At 44.7% G+C, this 17,968-nt stretch overlaps 1 protein-coding gene across 2 annotated transcripts in view; it reads left to right on the top strand.

Moving 5' to 3' along the window:
* The window catches only part of wwox (WW domain containing oxidoreductase), a 233,937-nt gene that overhangs the window by 41,709 nt on the left and 174,260 nt on the right, over positions 1-17,968 (top strand). For both annotated transcript variants that reach the window (XM_047819231.1, XM_047819230.1), the window contains exon 6: positions 9,580-9,668. In XM_047819231.1, the coding sequence (XP_047675187.1) occupies positions 9,580-9,668 (89 nt within the window). The remainder of the gene's footprint in view (positions 1-9,579; positions 9,669-17,968) is intronic.

Here is a 17,968-nt window from a genome sequence, read left to right as displayed (position 1 = left end):
TTTCAATAGAATAATAATAATAATATTTCTGGCTGAAATATGTGGGGGACACGTTGGCTTAGTGGTTAGCACGTTCGCCTCACACCTCCAGGGTCAGGGGTTCGATTCCCGCCTCCACCTTGTGTGTGTGGAGTTTGCATGTTCGCCCTGTGCCTCGGGGGTTTCCTCCGGGTACTCCGGTTTCCTCCCCCGCTCCAAAGACATGCATGGTAGGTTGATTGGCATCTCTGGTAAATTGTCTGTAGTGTGTGTGTGTGTGTGTGTGTGTGTGTGTGTGTGTGTGTGTGTGCCCTGTGATGGGTTGGCACTCCATCCAGGGTGTATCCTGCCTCGATGCCCGATGACGCCTGAGATAGGCACAGGCTCCTGAGGTAGTTTGGATGAATGAATGAATGAATGAATGGCTGAAATACACCTTTTTATTTTTTTTATATATATATATGTAAACTGCTAATAAATTGTGATATAAATTCTATAAATCACTCGTTACAGTTTGAAAAGAATTCGTGGGCGTTCTTGATCCGTCGACGAAATTCCACGCGTCTTTTTTTTTTTTTTAACGAAGTCGTTTTTTCCCCCCGTCGACTACTAAATCGTAAAATATAAATAAAACGGCTACATGAGACGTTTACGAGCTCGATAGCCTGCAGCTCGTATCGTCTCCTCCGACCCGATCGTATCATCTTTCTTTTTTTTTTCCGCCAGCTTCACGTATTTATTACTTAAAGCTTAATCGAACCAGGACGAATTGAAGAGTACATACAACCTGCTGCTTTTTTCACGTTTCAGCCCCGTAGATATGGAGATGTGTGGAATTTTTTTTATTTATTTATATTTATTTTTTTTCCCCCCCTCAAAACTTTAGATCGTTGCCGGAGCGAAATTACAGAAAACTCGATTTGGAACAATGCAGTCATAAGAAAGAAGTGTAGCAAAAAAAAAAAAAGGAAACTCATTACTTCGTGTCACTGGGAGCAGTCGTTTTGCTGACATTAACAATATGAAGTTTTGCTCAAGCACAATGCGATTTGCCTTGTACAGACTTCATTTAGATCTAACATAGACAACGGAGATGTCCTTAAATCTTCTTCTGTCCACTAAATTACATACAGAGAGAGTGAAGGAGAAAAAAAAACACACAAAAATTTTTTTTGCAGAATTGCAAAATACACCCAGTGTAAATATGTAATTGGTGGCGCTTATTTCTCCTTCTGAAATATCGGGGAGCAATAGGTATCGCATTAACGTCTAGTTGTTAGGATATCGGAAAAACATGGCAGATGTGTTGGTAAATTTTTGCACGGTGAGCAGATCTCCACGAGGGCTGAAGAAAATTGGGAGTAAATCTCAATATCTCCGGCGATAAAGATGCATTATTTCAATCTACATCACTTTCTGATGCAAATCTAATCTCCCCCTGAAGTGCGTGTGCGAGAGAGGGAAAGAGAGAGAGAGAGAGAGGGAGAGAGAGATGATGAGAAGGGTGGAGAGAGGAGAGGCCTGTGGATGGTCTGGGTGTGAGACGATTTATTTGTATTTTTTCTTCTTTTAAGAGCCGCACTGCCGCCGCCGCCGCCGTGTGCCGCTTTACTTATACAGAATTAATAGAGGAGTACAGATTGTACTGCTTTAACCTTTAACCTTTTATGAGTGGTTTGATGCTGGGGGGTTTTTTGTGTGTGTTTGTAAGTATTCTGTGTGTGTGTGTGTGTGTGGGTGCTGCTGAATTTATTTATTTATTGAAATCTTAATAACAGCATTGACCTTTTGTGCCATTGTTTATAGGTGAACACTCACTCGCAATGTCTCTCTCATGCATGCATGCACGCACGCACACACACACACACACACACACACACACACACACACACACATCTCTGTGTAATGTGCTTCTCAGCACACACACACACAACTCATATAGACTGTATATCAGATAGGAGACGTTTCATCATTAACTCATTTTAATTGCTTATATTGAATTGAGCCTGTTGCTTTTTAAAAGTGTGTGTGTGTGTGTGTGTGTGTGTGTGTGTGCATGCGAGAGAGATATTGCGAGTGAGTGTGTGTGCATGTGAGAGAGAGAGATTGTGTGTGTGTGTGTGTGTGTGCATGTGAGAGAGAGATTGTGTGTGTGCATGTGAGAGAGAGATTGTGTGTGTGTGTGCATGTGAGAGAGAGTGTGTGTGTGGGTGTGGGTGTGGGTGAGGGTGTGATGTTCACATTTCCCCCTTACACTCAGCTGAAAAATCATTTCATGTCTTTCTGCCTCCTTCTCCGTATCTTGCACTACTTGATTTGTAACTTGATTTCAGGAGAGAGAAAACCTGTAGATTATCTTCCTTTCATTAGGGAGGGAGGGAGAGAGAGAGAGAGAGAGAGAGAGAGAGAGAGAGAGAGAGAGACAATCAGACAGAGGGAGGGAGGGAGGGAGGGGGAGAGAGAGAGGGAGGAAGGGGGAGAGAGAGAGAGGGAGGAAGGGAGAGAGAGAAAGAGGGAGGGTGAGAGAGAGGGAGGGAGAGAGAGAGACAATCAGAGAAAGAGGGAGGGAGAGAGAGAGAGAGGGAGGGAGAGAGAGACAATCAGAGAAAGAGGGAGAGAGAGAGAGAGAGAGAGAGAGAGAGAGAGAGAGAGAGAGAGAGAGAGAGAGAGAGAGAGAGAGAGAGAGAGAGAGCCCAGCCCATCTCAGTGAAAGAAGAAATCAATTTAATATAGACTTAACTTGGGGAAATTGCATATTCTCCTTCTATGTGCTGAACAGGCACTTTCTTCTAGTGCTCTGGAGGGACCAGCCTCTTTATTAATTGCTCGGTCTGTGTGTGTGTGTGTGTGTGTGTGTGTGTGTGTGTGTGTTACATGTAAAAGGAATGTTGAACTGCCTCCTCTCCTCCATTCTTCTCTGTTCTTAACTCCTTTAGGATGAAAGAGCAAATGAGAGATAATGGCAGAAAGAACAAAAAATCAGAGAGAGACCGAGACAGAGAGAGACCGAGACAGAGAGAGACAGAGACACAGAGAGAGAGACAGAGACACAGAGAGAGAGAGAGAGAGAGAGAGAGAGAGAGAGAGAGAGAGAGAGAGAGAGAGAGAGAGAGAGAGAGAGAAGGTGCAGTAATTAGCTGTTTCCACAGGGTTTGAATAGCACAAGCAGCCAGGTGGAGAAGAGATTGGTGGGTATTTATGAACGAACGTCATCATTGTGACAGGATGATATATGGAGCACGAGCACTGACCATTTTTCTCACCTTTTTTCTGCTTAAAAAAAACATGATAAAATACAGTCTTAAAACTTGATGACCAATTTTGTGTGGTCAGGTCTTCACAAGGTGAAATTTTTTTTGCTGCTCCTTTCCCCCCCCCCCTTAGAATAGTGGAAGGAAGGAAGGAAGAAAGGGAGAAAGAGAGAAAGCCGGCGAACATCATTTCCTTGCTTTTCCGAGACCGTGCGAAGATAAATGAATTCTTTTTCTCTCCTCGGGAGCACGTTTGGAACGTACGATACAGAAATATCTCTCGTTAATAAACGGATCTTTTATTACACAAATTTGAGGATAATTTTTTTTTTCTTTTTTTCTAAAGCACAAACTCCGTTATCCGTTATCCGGGTCCGTGTTGGAAGCCTCGGCGCTGACGTTTTGTTCTAGCACTGTGCTTGTCCTTTTAACCGTTTAGCGGTACGTCTGTACACGTACGATACCACACGTACGATACCACACGTACGATACAAAGCCACTCGTATCCTCCATAACTTTGGAGCTAAAAATATTAATCATATTCATTCATTCATTTTCTACCGCTTATCTGAACTTCTTGGGTCACGGGGAGCCTGTGCCTATCTCAGGCGTCATCGGGCATCGAGGCAGGATACACCCTGGACGGAGTGCCAACCCATCTCAGGGCACACACACACTCTCATTCACTCACACACTCACACACTACGGACAATTTCCCAGAGATGCCAATCAACCTACCATGCATGACTTTGGACCGGGGGAGGAAACCGGAGTACCCGGAGGAAACCCCCGAGGCACGGGGAGAACATGCAAACTCCACACACACGAGGTGGAGGCGGGAATCGAACCCCCGACCCTGGAGGTGTGAGGCGAACGTACTAACCACTAAGCCACAGAACACTGGGGTCACCATCAGGGGTTTAACTGTAATGCCTGGAGTCTTTTGAACCGGTGGTGATCTCTGCTCCATGTGTCGTGTCGCCCAACACCCCCCCGCCCCCCCCCAACGACTGCACGCTCAGCATTTAGCACAAAGTTTCTCTGAGGAAGCCTCTGAGCTGTCGCCTGCTGTGCCCTTGAAGAGATGTGGGCTTGTCAGACTCCTCATAAAATTCCTGAATGATTCCGTTCATGTTCTCTCTCTCACTCTCTCTCCCTCACTCTCTCTCTCTCTCTCTCTCTCTCTCTCATTTTATTTTTGCTCCTTCCTCTGAAACCTGGCCATCTGTCTAATTGTTCACCTCTGTCGCTTTAATGCCTCTACATGCTTTTCTCCCCTCCTCTTTCCAGGCAATAAACTTTATTTTCATCACAAGACTTCAATCTGCAGAGGAAAGCAGGCGTTCAGATCGCCCACTCTTTCTTTCTTTCTTTCTTTCTTTCTTTCTTTCTTTCTTTCTTTCTTTCTCTTTCTTTTTTTTTTGTTGGGGGGGGGGGGGTGTTTCCATTGTTTTCCCATCTGCCATCTTCCTCCATTTTTTTTTCTTTTTTTTCTTTTCTTTTGTTCTTTTTTTTTTTTTTTTTTTTAAATCCCCTTTAACTATCAATTACTTCCGATGATCCGATCGGTTACTCTTACGGACGGTAATAGACACGGTTATGCTTTTTAAATTGAGAATTCTGCACACATGCCTTTTTTTTTCTACACCGATATACGAATCGTTTTCGGGAACATCGGTCGAATGGGAAAGAAATAGTTCCGCTCGGCGTTTCGTTATTGTCTTGTTTCGTGTTCGTAATAAAGCGGACGTCGGTGGAATTCCCAGATTTGATCCCTGAGCAAAAGTTGGATAGATCCGTACAGTATATCTCTGACTATATCGTACATGTCTGCCTTCCCGGGTTCTTTTATCCACCCTGATTGCTTGTTTAGGACTGTCTGGAAATCTCGACTCTTAATGAAAAAGCGTATTTGTTTTTCCGGAGCCGGGTGACATCGGGGACGCCTGGGCCTTGTCGAATCCGGTCCTCCTTCGTTTGCCGTCTGAGTCCCGTGACATTTCGCAGGCTTCCTCTTCATCAGGTGTATGATAAATCACGCTGCCCCTGAGTGAGGGTGATGGAGACAGGGGGAGCGCCCTGAGGCCTTCGGTGCCATCGCTGTAAAAATAAACCTGTTTGTCGCCTCTCCATCTCGCATTTATCAAATAATTTGCGAGCGCTATTTCAGCTGCTAACTCCCACAGAACCGATTCATCTCCCTCGGAGCTGAGCCGTTGCTAAAGGTGGAGTATACTGTATATGGAGACATTTACCGCCTCCTCCTTTCCGTAGTGGTGTGGAAAGTGTCGAGATTCGCGGCACTCTGTAAACGCTTCTTATTTTGGATGCCTAGCGCCATAATCGTAATGTATTCCTGGGTTTATGATCATGACACGATTGTGAGCGATGCGGCTTGCTGTAGCGCGTGACGCCGTTTTCAAATATTTTTCTCCGTCGTTGCTGCCGAGAAGTTTTTAGCGCCGCTGACGGACGAGGTGTCCGTACGTCAGGCTCGATCCGCTCGCGGCCCGGACGTCGGGCCGTTACCGACCGTGCGGTTTGCGGCTAACTACGGTAGTCTTTCGCCAGCATTCGTTCCCAGACATCTGCTTTATTTCGGAGTGTCATGTACTGTTAGTCTTGCAATCTGCAGACACGGGACACGGATGCTCCAGAATAGATAGCAGGCATAACTAATGGACAGCGTAGAGGAGGATAGCGGCAGGCGGAACACGTTTCCGTGCTCATGCGAGTTGACAGGGCTCCTGAGGGACCGAGCGGTACGGCCCAGCTGGAAGAACCTCCTCATTCCCAATCCCAGAGAAGGAGAGGAAATCCAGTGTTGTCTCTTTGTAACATCTTTCCCTTGTTTTTTTTCGCCTCGTCTTTTCCCCGTTATAATCTGTCGAGATTTTTCTCTTCTCGTGCTCTTTGGTGCTCTTTGATGAAGAATGGTCTTTCTCCGGGCCATTTGTCTGCTCTATATGACCGTGGGCCCCCACTTGCGTCACGCTACTTCAAACACAGTAGAGCAGGCTGGCAGCTCCACCTGTGCATATTTGTCATATGGAAATGTTCTATTGCCTTTTTCATATGATTTAGTTTTTGAATGGAGAAGCAGGGAGAGAGCGGAGTGCGCCGCACTGACAAGGTCCCTCTCGCACCCCGGCCCCGAATAGATAAATGGTTTTCAGAGGGGACGGGTAATTTATCAACGACAGTCTGCTGCTCTCTTCCGTGCTCTGTTGATTGCTTGTGCTCGAGCGAAGACTGTAAAGGAAAAGGGAAACCATGGAGTGCATGTATTCTTAATCGGTTCAGCTAATGGATAGCGGTGGCGAGTTAATGAGAGAAGTGGAGAGATGGAGGGAGTCATATACTATATGTAGGGAGGGACAGAGTGAAGGGAGAAGTAGGGAGGGCACTTTGGGTAAGTGCCTTTATCTTTTCCAGTAAGCTATCGAAAGACAACCTTGAAATTCAGAAAATCGGAAGCTGGAGATTAACGTTTCGTACAAGACTCGTGCCCCGGTTTGGTACGGTGCATCTCGCGACGTCTTACTCCGCTTACGGAAAACAGTTGTCTTAGTCATTTAGTCATTAGTCTTCATGTCTGTGCTGTGTGTTTCTCACCAGCTGTTGTTTCTTGTGCCGCAGCGTTCACACAGTAAGGCCTGACAAGCATGGCTACCGAAGCCTGACTTAAAATAAGTCGTACACGTATTGCATCTACATTTCTTTTTCCAGTCATTAGTCTGATCAAATGGTGATCTTTTTTTAATCCGTCACTCTCTGTTCGCAAAGAGGCCGTCGGGCTCGACGCTCGACTTTTAAACGTCTTTTATGTCCGTCAGCAGATTTTCAGTACGCTTCGATTCAAAGTGTCTAACATTTCTTACATTTCTTCTTCTTCTTGTACACACGGCCACCCGTCCTTACATCACCTTAATTAGGGTCGCAAAATTCCGGGAATTTTCAAGGCTGGAAACTTTCCATGGGAATTAACTGGGAATTTTAAGGAAATACAGAGTTGCCTATAACAAGGAACTTAAATGTCCTTAAATTGAGGCATAATTGTGTTTAAAACGACAAGATTTAATGCAGTTTAAGTTAAATTTATACCCTGCATTAATCGGTCACTTGCACACAGCACACTGCTTACTGGAAGGCCATTGAGGCCAAACCCCCTGCATGTACTTACATTCTTCCATAACATCCACAGTAACACTTTATTTTAGGGTCATTTAACTAGTTGCTCATTAGCATGAATATTAATAGAATATTGGCTGTTTATTAGCACTTATTAAGCCCATATTAATGCCTTATTCTGCATTACATTATTCTACATACTTAATCGTACCCAATACCTAAACTTAATAACTACCTTACTGATTAGAACAGATTACAGCGATCATAGGGAAATATGTTTATTACAGTTATTAAGTTTATGATGTTTATTACAAGCATAATAATGTTTATTATGCTTTTTTTGTCACTCGATGAAAGAATCGATTAAAGTTCTACTTACAATTAAATCGGTCATGACGTCATGTTTAAGATGTGTATTACCTTGCATGCGTGTCTGCTTATTACCAAACTAAATGTTTATTTATATTTGTATACGATATAGTTTAGATACATTTCCCTATATTTCCAAATAACTCCCTTAAATTCCTGTAAATTCACATAAATTCCAATTTGGAATATTTCCAAAATTCCCCAGAATAAGTTCCCGCGGAAAGTTTCCGGAAATTTACCGGAAACTTTCCGCCCCTTTCGCACAAATCGCACTTTTTCCGGTTCTGACGTTACCGATGTTAGTGACAGTCCGGTATTGTCGTTGATATCAGAGCGTGATATTAGATCGGGGGGTTTCCACAGAGACCATGCTGAGTCTGGCAGACAACACGGAGCATGTGGCAGGGTTACTGTACGTCAGCTATCCGTGCCTCCTTCTGTCTGGAGATTTCGACAACTCGGAACTATCTTAAGCTCATAAATGCCCTCGCTAACAGTTCCGGTCCGGTGTACTGGTGACTAACGCTAATTCATCCGAAAAAAAGGCTGGTAGAAACGGTGTATGACTCGTTGGACTCCGTATCTGACTCTTATCTGTGAGATCTGACATTTCTGTCCAGAGTGCCAGATACCTCAGTACCACAGTACCAGGCTCCGGTCACCTGATAATGCAGCTGTATAACTCAATTTTATATATATATATATATTATATATATAAATTTGCCAGACTGCTATTTTGTGCATCTGTTTATATTTTAATGAGGTTTGGACCCTTCGCGTACGAACAGACACAATGTCGGCGTCCTCCTGGCGCCGTACACTTATAAGGCGCTATAAAGAACTAATTGCAGCGGACCTGATTAATGCTAGTTACCGGCTGACTGACGGCTCGTTGCCGCACGGGAAGTGCTGAGCTAAAGGTTTTTTTTTGTGTGTGTTAACCGGCTACCGTACCGTATGTGGCATGATTAAAATGCCCTGTGTCTCTTAAGCCCACTGTAATATGAGGCAGAGTTCAGATGCTCGTTCATCAGCCGACTCCCTCTTCACGGATGCTGCTAGAGTCGAGACCGAACCTCCTACAAACGGACAGCTGATTTTAGTACTTTACTGTACGGTGTTGCTTCTCGTTGTATGACGGATATGTCCACAGCATGCATTCATTCATTCATTCATTCATTCATTCATTCATTCATTCATTCATTCCTCCATGCCTCAGGGGACCTGTGTTTGACCCATGACCTGTCAGTGTATGATTATATCTTATGGAGTGATTTATATGCCTTTCTTCTTATCGATTGTGTTACAGAGCGATCAAAGGTAAACTTAAAAGCTAGTGCTGAGCGGTACCATTATTGCAGATTTGGCTTTTTTCATCCATTATTTATTCCTGTGAGCCTATTCTATATGCCATTACAGACTTCATAAGAGCACGGGTTTCTGCAAGACCTCACCGCTCACTTAATGTAAATACCGAATGGATTCGATACGGCGAGTGTGGGGAATCATAAAAGTGCCATAAAAAGCCTATGGAGATGCTATCCGGCCGCAGACTGTCCAACTCTTCCTGGTGGAAATGCATTCCTGATTTATCGTAGCGGATAGAGAGTTGATTTAAATGTGGGCATGTCGGTATATCAGTGGCTAAAGCATCGCTGCAGTATAGCAGCCAGAGTAATGCACAGGTGGGAAATGTCGGAGGAGCTGTAACTAGTGGCCTATGGCTTAGTGCGTATAATGATGGATGATAAAGATGCTGAATGTTTTGATGGATGCCTAAGATGCTCTGTGTTTCTGCTCCCTCTCTCTCTCTCTCTCTCTCTCTCTCTCTCTCTCTCTCTCCATCCAGCACAAAGCTCGCGTCGAAGCCATGATGCTGGACTTGGCATCGTTGAGAAGTGTCCGAGAGTTCGCGGAGGCCTTCAAAGCAAAGAAACTGTAAGTCAATCAGTTCCGGTTTTATAACGACGAAGACGATGGTCACAAACGGAAGCTTGCTGTCTAACATCGCTGTCTTTTTTTTCTGTTTGTCATTTTTTGTCTCACTAATTATGTAAAAAATGAAAAGCATTAAAGCATCCCGACGCCCTAAAGAGAGTCCCGCACATAAAACAAAACAGTCTTAGGGGTTTAGCCAGGCTTTTTTTTTTTTCCTAGAGAGCCATTAGCTCCATTTGAGCAGTGGTCTGAGTCCAGGGTTAGAGCCTGACCCCACCAAACTCACTCGCTTCCTTTCCCTGACTCCATTACCGAGCTATCAAATCAGCACAGGGCCAAAAGGTCCAGCCTCTCATCATAAGCTTCCCCTCCCCACTCCCTGGTCAATAAATAAGTATCTCAACCTTACTGCATAATTCCATCAATCTCATCTCCGCAGATTTTGAAGTCCTTCACAGTCTCCCAGTTAAATCAATTACTGGCAAGGCTTTCATGAAGTTACGTTACATGACGGAAGGCAAAGGAATGGTGACATTGGCTTTCAAAGACGGGCTGTATAAAGGAAAGAAAAAGCCCACAATGCTTGTATTTTTTCTTTTCCTTTTTAGTTAACATTTGTGACAATTACCGGAATTTTTTTTTTTTATTGTAAACACAGTAATATTAGTGTGTTTTTAGCTTTAGTCACGATGTCATGTGATTAGCGACTTGTAATGTTAAAGATTTGCCAGTTCCTAATTTTTTTTTTTTGCACCGCGCTACGTAACCGTTACGATAATATCGACTACAAATACCGTATGTGGCGATTTGTAGAAATAGATATACGGAAGTAAAAAAAAAAATAGATTATTGTGTGACGATGGAATTCTCCGGCTTTATGATATGGGTCGTACGGCTTTATGCCGGAGGACCGCTTCGCAGCCGAGCGATTCGCCACATCGACTTTCCGTCCTTAGCTCTACCGAGGAGTTTCTGTCGTGCGGACCTTCTGTGTTTTCTCATCTTCGTCCGAGAGAGAGCGTGGTAGAGGTGACTGTCGGTAGTTGTGGTTGTGGTGGTATCGTTCTCGCCAGGCTCTCGGGGGATTCCAGGGCTCATCTGGCCCCAGGCAGGCCCTCAGGCAGGACACTGCTGCCTGCAGCAGCCGCTTGGTCAGCAGCCAGAGGCCTTGAGGTGACCGTCACCCTCTCCCCAAGCCTCTGCCTCACTCCCCCACCTCGCCTTCTTACCACACTGTGCTGTTCGAACCCTAATGAGGCCGTATCGGTCATCATCCGTGGTTGGCACCCTTTCAGAATGCAGTTGACCCAAAATGAAATGAGAGTAATCGAATGAAATGTGAAGAGAGATGAATTTCTAGTATAGTATTTTTCATGAGACTACATTCATGTCATAAGTCATGTCATACTTCAGTGTCATCGCACTACTTCTTTGTGGCGGAGGCGTCCGTACTAGGACGCTTTCTCTACTCCGTCATGGCTGAGCGTAGGAAGCGACAGCCTGGGTTCTTGCAAATTTCTTTCCTCTCTTTGCCAGCACCCGCCACTAAGATCAGCTCTCTGGCTGCTCTAATGGAAGCCGATGGCATTTAATAAGAGAAAAAGATTAAGCCATTAGTCCAAGGCCATTTGGGACCCAAATCATTTACTTGGCCCAGTGACCCACAGTGAGTGTGGAGATGGGGTTCAAACACGGCCTTACGCACACGCGGACCCGTCCGACTTCGCCGTAAGGCCGCCTCCCGGTTAATCCCGAGCTGAGCTCTAGCACGAGCTCATCTTTCGCCGGATAATAAATGAAATGAACGAGTAAAGAGAACAGAAATGGCCTCTTTCTGCCTTCTCCCACTCCAGATTTTTTTATTCCACTGAGATGCACTAGTGCAATTTCTTCTAACTTAACTATTGTACTTGTCAGCCACGCCCACTGCGCCGGAACCCCCGAGCGTGATCTGTTCCAGGTTTTAAATGAAGGAGCGGTGTTTTTCTTCACAGGCGAGGTTGTATTTCTTTGTAAGTTCTTCCTATACTATTGGTGAGTATGTGTGTGTGTGTGTGTGTGTCTGTGAGAGTGTGTGTGAGTGTGTGTGTGTGTGTGTGTCCCAGAGGAAGAAGAGTAGATTAATTCGCATCAGAATAGGGAGCTGCTGAGGTGTGAATGGCAGCAGGCAGCTGGTGAAGGTGCCTCCCACCCACCCCCCTATTCCTGCTTCCAGCAATTACACACAGTAAATGTAAATGCAATCCATGCTTTTCTTTCTCTCGTTCTCTTTGTTCTTCTCACTATGTTACACACAAGGCTTGAATGATATCCAGACCTAAATACCTTCATTCATTCATTCATTCATTCATTTTCTACCGCTTATCCGAACCTCTCGGGTCAGGGGGAGCCTGTGTCTATCTCAGGCGTCATCTGGCTTCGAGGCAGGATACACCCTGGACGGAGTGCCAACCCATCGCAGGGGACACGCACACACACACTCTCATTCACTCACACACTACGGACAATTTTCCAGAGATGCCAGTCAACCTACCATGCATGTCTTTGGACCGGCAGAGGAAACTGGAGGACCCGGAGGAAACCCCCGAGGCACGGGGAGAACATGCAAACTCCACACACACAAGGCGGAGGCGGGAATCGAACCCCCGACCCTGGAGGTGTGAGGCGAACGTGCTAACCACTAAGCCACCGTGCCCCCCCTCCCCCTAAATACCTTTACAGTGTATTTTGTGTAGTACCGGAGAACGCTAATAAACTTTTACAGTAGCAGCAGAACAGTGACAAAATCTCAGCCATGTGAGCGTTACAGAACTAATTTACGTAGAATTCTGTTCAATCCTATCGTGTGCTTTTACTGTTTACTGTTTCAGGTGTGTCGCTTTGGAATCGGCTCAAAATCCAGCCGTAGATTCACGCGGTTCCCGAACCGCACAGCTGTCGGTATTATTACACCTTCCCTATTTAAAGCTGAAACGGTTTAAACGCTCACTTTTCTGTCTCTTTTATGCTTCCGGAAACGATTCAGATCGTACGATTTTATTTCGAACGCTCGATCGTATCGCGAGCGGGGAAAAAAGAACACCGCGAGCCTTTTACACACACACACACACACACACGTGTACAGTAGGAATTATTTTCCTCCGTTCCTGTGTAATTAACTTTGGCCCAATGTTTTTACTGTTCTAGTAAAACACAGTTCTTGCACATGGTGTTTTTATTATCTGGTACATACAGTGGAATGTCCTCCATTTTTTTTTTGGGTAAAACTCCACCTCGTCTCACTCGCCGCTTGTACGTTAGATGTCCCTCCATGGTAACATTATTACCTTGATGAGCTCTGAATATCAACTGCCAAGTCAGGGATGCAATCTAATTTAGCCCTTACTGTAAGAAAGTGTGTGTGTGTGTGTGTGTGTGTGTGTTTTAAATCTGTGCTGTTACACCGGTCCTTTGTGTAGACTATAAACCGAGCCCCTTAATAGTAGGTGGCCAGAGTAGAGGGAGAAAAGGTAATCACTCTTTTATGTGGGGAGATTATTCTCAGGTCAAAGGTCATGCCCTGGGGGTTCTTTTTAAAGTAAATATGTAGGATTATTTCTCCCCGCTCCCTCGTTACCGCCCCCGCTAGCCCAGCATGTAAATCGCACATCTGCGGCTGACCCCCTCGATCGCGTTAATAAGTTTAAAGGGAGTTTTTACATTATGTGGGCTTGCCTATTAAAGTCGTTTGTTAGCTTTTTGCTTATGAGGACAGACCTGGCAGGGAGCTGTATTAAGAGAGTGAGGCTGCTGTAAAGGCATGTTGTTAAATCACAGGCCACACACCAGGAGAATTAGCCTGAGTTTATGGGGCAAACAGTAATACACGGTCCTCTCTCCCACCGAGGCTCATTCAATCAGCCACCTCATATCTGAAACTTGACGTGGGGGGTGGGGGTGGAGGTGGGGGTGGTTTGCTTTACTGTAGGGACGGACACGATCCCGTTACCTGCCTCCTGAAGTCTTTCCCTGTCATCATCGTTAAGGGGACTTTCATTTTCTTTTCCTTTATCTTTAGGCGTGACAGGAAACGCTGCTCTTAAACACGGCGGATAAATAGTTCATGTTAACCGTGTTGTGTTAAAATCAAGGTTCGTTTAGAAATAAATAAATAAATCGAATTCATCTCTTCGGGAACGGCGTCGTCGTCGTCGTGCCCACGGGATCGGCGCTATGCACTGAAGTGGTAATCACAAACATGTTCTTCTTTCATTACGTGCCTTTTAACCAAAGCGTGAAAGTCATAAAGTTTAATAGTGTTCAGTGAGAAGACCAATCATCCCTCGTCTGACATCATACGTCATTAAGTCATACTCGTGTGGAGTCGGTCCGTGGGTGCGGGAGAGGGCTGCTACTCCTTATGAGCCCTTTCTGTTAATCAGACTTAAAGGTGCGGTCTCCGATGTTTGAAAGCCAACGTCGACATTTGAAATCACCAAAACAAACACGCCCCTAACACAAACGGGTCCCACCCCTGTATCGATAGCTCCGCCCACACATACATACGTAACCCAGGCGACTGATGGAAAGAAACGTGTCTTTATCATAGCTGAAGGGAAGAACAATACGATTGTAGATAAACAAACAAGCAAAAATGCCACACAAGCATAATGATGTAAAGGACAAAGGCATATATTAGTTCTGTGTAACAAAGCAAAACCAACGTTACTCACCTATCGAGAAGGAAAAAAGCGCCTCGGCGTCTTAAGTAAAGTCGGCCACATATTCACAGGTCGGAGTTTCCCGAGTCGATAACTCCTGAGCTAAACGCTGTTACTACACAAAACGCGGTTGTAGCTGCCTCTCTACATTACTACGATAGAAAAGAGGTGTTATTTGTGTAGTAACAGCGTTTAGCTCAGGAGTTATTGACTCGGGAAACTCCAACCTGTGAACATGTGGCCAACTTCCTGCTCCTTCAGTTCTCTCCAGCGCTGGAAAGCTGATCCTATATTAACACGTCCTACTTCTTGTCCTTATCGTAAGTCTTTCTTCTCTTTCTTTCTTTGTTTTTATCCTCCATGTCGATGTTAAAACAGCTTTCTGCTAACGTCACACACGCGCACCGAACACTCTCTCCGCCCATATCGACAAGACACGCCCCTTTCTGCTCATCGGCTACACGTTTGTTTTTATTTTTGTTTATTATTCGGCCCGATTCGGTTTTCTGAAGCGTTTCTCAAAAATCGGAGACCCCACCTTTAAAGCGATGGCCTTTCACTTCTATTCCAGTCTGCCAGCGCGAAAGCTTTAATCACTATAAACAAATGAATTATTTTATCACCGCCAGTCTGATATAAAACTAATACTAAAGGCTTCGGGTTTCAGTGCCGGACGTTTTTAGTTCTGTCTGAAAAAAAAAAACGTCCGAAGAATTCGAGCGGTCGAAGATAACGGCGTCAAATATTAGCTTATAAATAAATATTCATTGGCAAAGATTACGCTAAAGAGATAAAGAGAAGGTTTAACAAATAAACCTACTCCGTCTTCCAGTCCCGATGAAAACCCGTGTGCGATTTCATTACGGTGATCGTCGGGCGTCGACGGTTATCGTACGGCTACGTTTATATATCGTTCCGTCGTCAAATTTACATATTAGCCGAACCGAACCTTTAAAAGTCGCTTTAAGAATTTAGTATATAGTAGAAAATGTAAAAAGTTTCCCAGGTGAAGGGTTTCCTCAGGCTGCCACATACATCGGAATTAATAGCAGAGTTGATTTAAGGGATTTATTTATTTATTTTTTAATGCTTTAAGCCAATCTTCCCCATGATTTGCGAGGCATTGTGTGGTTCACCGTGACACCGTACCGCACGCTTCCTACATCCGCTCGCTCTTGCGCCGATGCAGACGACGGTGTTTCCTCTCCGAACCCGGCGGGAAATGCATCATGCATTCCTTTTTTTTTAATGTCATAGAGAAAAGCTCATTATAGTAGGCGAATAACAATTCCTCCATTAATTTTCCAGCAACCAGTTTTTAATTAATAGTGCAGGCAGTTTTAAACACAGAGTACACAAATTGCCTCTGGCTCTCATAATTAATTCTAATGGAAGAAATTAAAAATTGGTGGGGTGGATTCAGATTGTTCTGCGGCAACACCGAGGGTTCGAGACCAGTGGAGCGACTCTGTCAAAGGCAAGGATCTTCCGGCGGTTTGGATCCGGAAGCTTTTTCAGGATTGACGGATGTTCCTGGAGGTGAGATGACCTTGTTTTACTCGTATCCTGGTTTATGCGGCGCCCGTCGTTTCCCTACGTTTTGTATTTATATTTATTAAATATATATTTGGGGGCACGTTCGCCTCACACCTCCAGGGTCGGGGGTTCGATTCCCGTCTCCGCCTTGTGTGTGCAGAGTTTGCATGTTCTCCCCGTGCCTCGGGGGTTTCCTCCGGGTACTCCGGTTTCCTCCCCCGGTCCAAAGACATGCATGGTAGGTTGATTGGCATCTCTGGAAAATTGTCCGTAGTGTGTGTGAGTGTGTGAGTGAATGAGAGTGTGTGTGTGCCCTGTGATGGTTTGGCACTCCGTCCAGGGTGTATCCTGCCTCGATGCCCGATGACGCCTGAGATAGACACAGGCTCCCCGTGACCCGAGAAGTTCGGATAAGCGGTAGAAAACGAACGAATGGATGAAGCAGGTCTGCTCATGGCACATTGTGAACGAGATCAGCATGTCGGTGTCGTGTTTTTATTCTCATTAGCGCATGATGTTAGAGAATTATCTCATCTAACGATAAACATTCATACGAAGCATGTTCTGAATGAATTGTCGATGTAACGGAATTTAGTCGTATGCGATTAGCGGGTCATTACATGATCGCACTGATTTAAAGTAGAACGTATGAAATTATCAAATTGTCTCATTTTAAGAGTGGAGATACAGTGATGCCTCGAGATACGAGTGCTTTGACATACGAATTCTTTGAGATACGAACTGTGATTCGACCAAATTTTTGCCTTGAGATACGAGCAAATTTTTGAGATACGAGCATTCGAGCCGCCGCAGCAGCCGAAACAAAAGATCCCCAACAACCACGTGTGCTCTGTTTTCCCGCCTCAGCTTCCCGCGTCTCACCAGGTTAAAGCGGAAGTCATCCACTTCCTATGGAGAGTCGCAATGACGCCGCGTGAGGTGCCGACCGTCTGCGGATCCGTTTTCTACATCTACATACTACATCGCATCCGATATGCCGACCGGATGGTTTTTTATTAAAACGACCGGCAGATGTTAGTGAGGAAAGAGTGACAAAAAAGGCAAAAACAAGCGGAAAGAAAAGCGATGAAGAAAATTAAACAAGTGTAAAGAAAACAAATTGGAGCAATTAAGTTCAGTCAAGTTAAGAAAATTTCGGTTAAGTTCGTTAATCTTAGTGAAGTTTAGTTAAGTTCCATTTCAGTGTAAAGTAGCATTAAGAGCGTACGGTAGCGAGTAAGTGAACGAAAGTGAGAGCGTAATTCCTCCTAACTCCTCTTTTATTACTGTATGTTTTTATACAATATTTCTCATTTATAAATAACAGGTTCTGTACAATTTGTCATATTCAAAACACATAAACAAAACGACCGGGGTGGAATTTTGCGAGCTGGACCGGATTAATGGGATTTCAATCCATTTAAACGGGGAAAATCGCTCTGAGATCTCGAGGTATTACTGTATTTGTATGTTTGTCATTTAAGATAACTTACGTAACAAACTCCAAACACCGGTTTCGGTATCATAAAAAAAAAATACGATTTCAGTCATATCATGAATCGTGCAGCTTTTCTATGAATGACGTCCTGTAAGACATTAAGGTACTCGTCCGAGGACGTACGAGCGAAAGTGATGTCCTAAGATGCCTCTGTGAAGTACAGTAGCTCTCTCCTTTCTCCAAGCTGATGTAGCAGATCCTACAGAGTGGCTCCAGCTCCAGCTGGATTCCAGCCCAGATGTCAGCTGACACCATTAGCTGCTTTCTCGCACCCGCTGCCTTTCCTCTCTCACCTTTCACAGCCATTGTCCTACTGTGCCTCTCTTTCACCTTCCTTCCCTCTTGTGCTGTTTTCCCTCTCCCTGTTTCCCACCAGAACAGCGCTGCACATCCTGTGCTGTTTTCATTGAACCGGATTATTTTTAAACGTGCTATTTTTGGGTTTTTAGGTTCCGTGAATATCACGATGCAAAAATGGTGAAAATAATTTGTTTAATCAACTGTTGTTTAACTTTTTATGTTTCGTGTCGGGAGCTCGTGATTTTTTTTTCTTTCTTCCGGAGAAT

This window comes from Tachysurus fulvidraco, chromosome 10 (genome assembly GCF_022655615.1).
Source record: "Tachysurus fulvidraco isolate hzauxx_2018 chromosome 10, HZAU_PFXX_2.0, whole genome shotgun sequence".
Lineage (NCBI taxonomy): Eukaryota > Metazoa > Chordata > Actinopteri > Siluriformes > Bagridae > Tachysurus > Tachysurus fulvidraco.
Note: the sequence above shows the minus strand (reverse complement) of the source record. Positions and strands in the feature narration are given on the sequence as shown.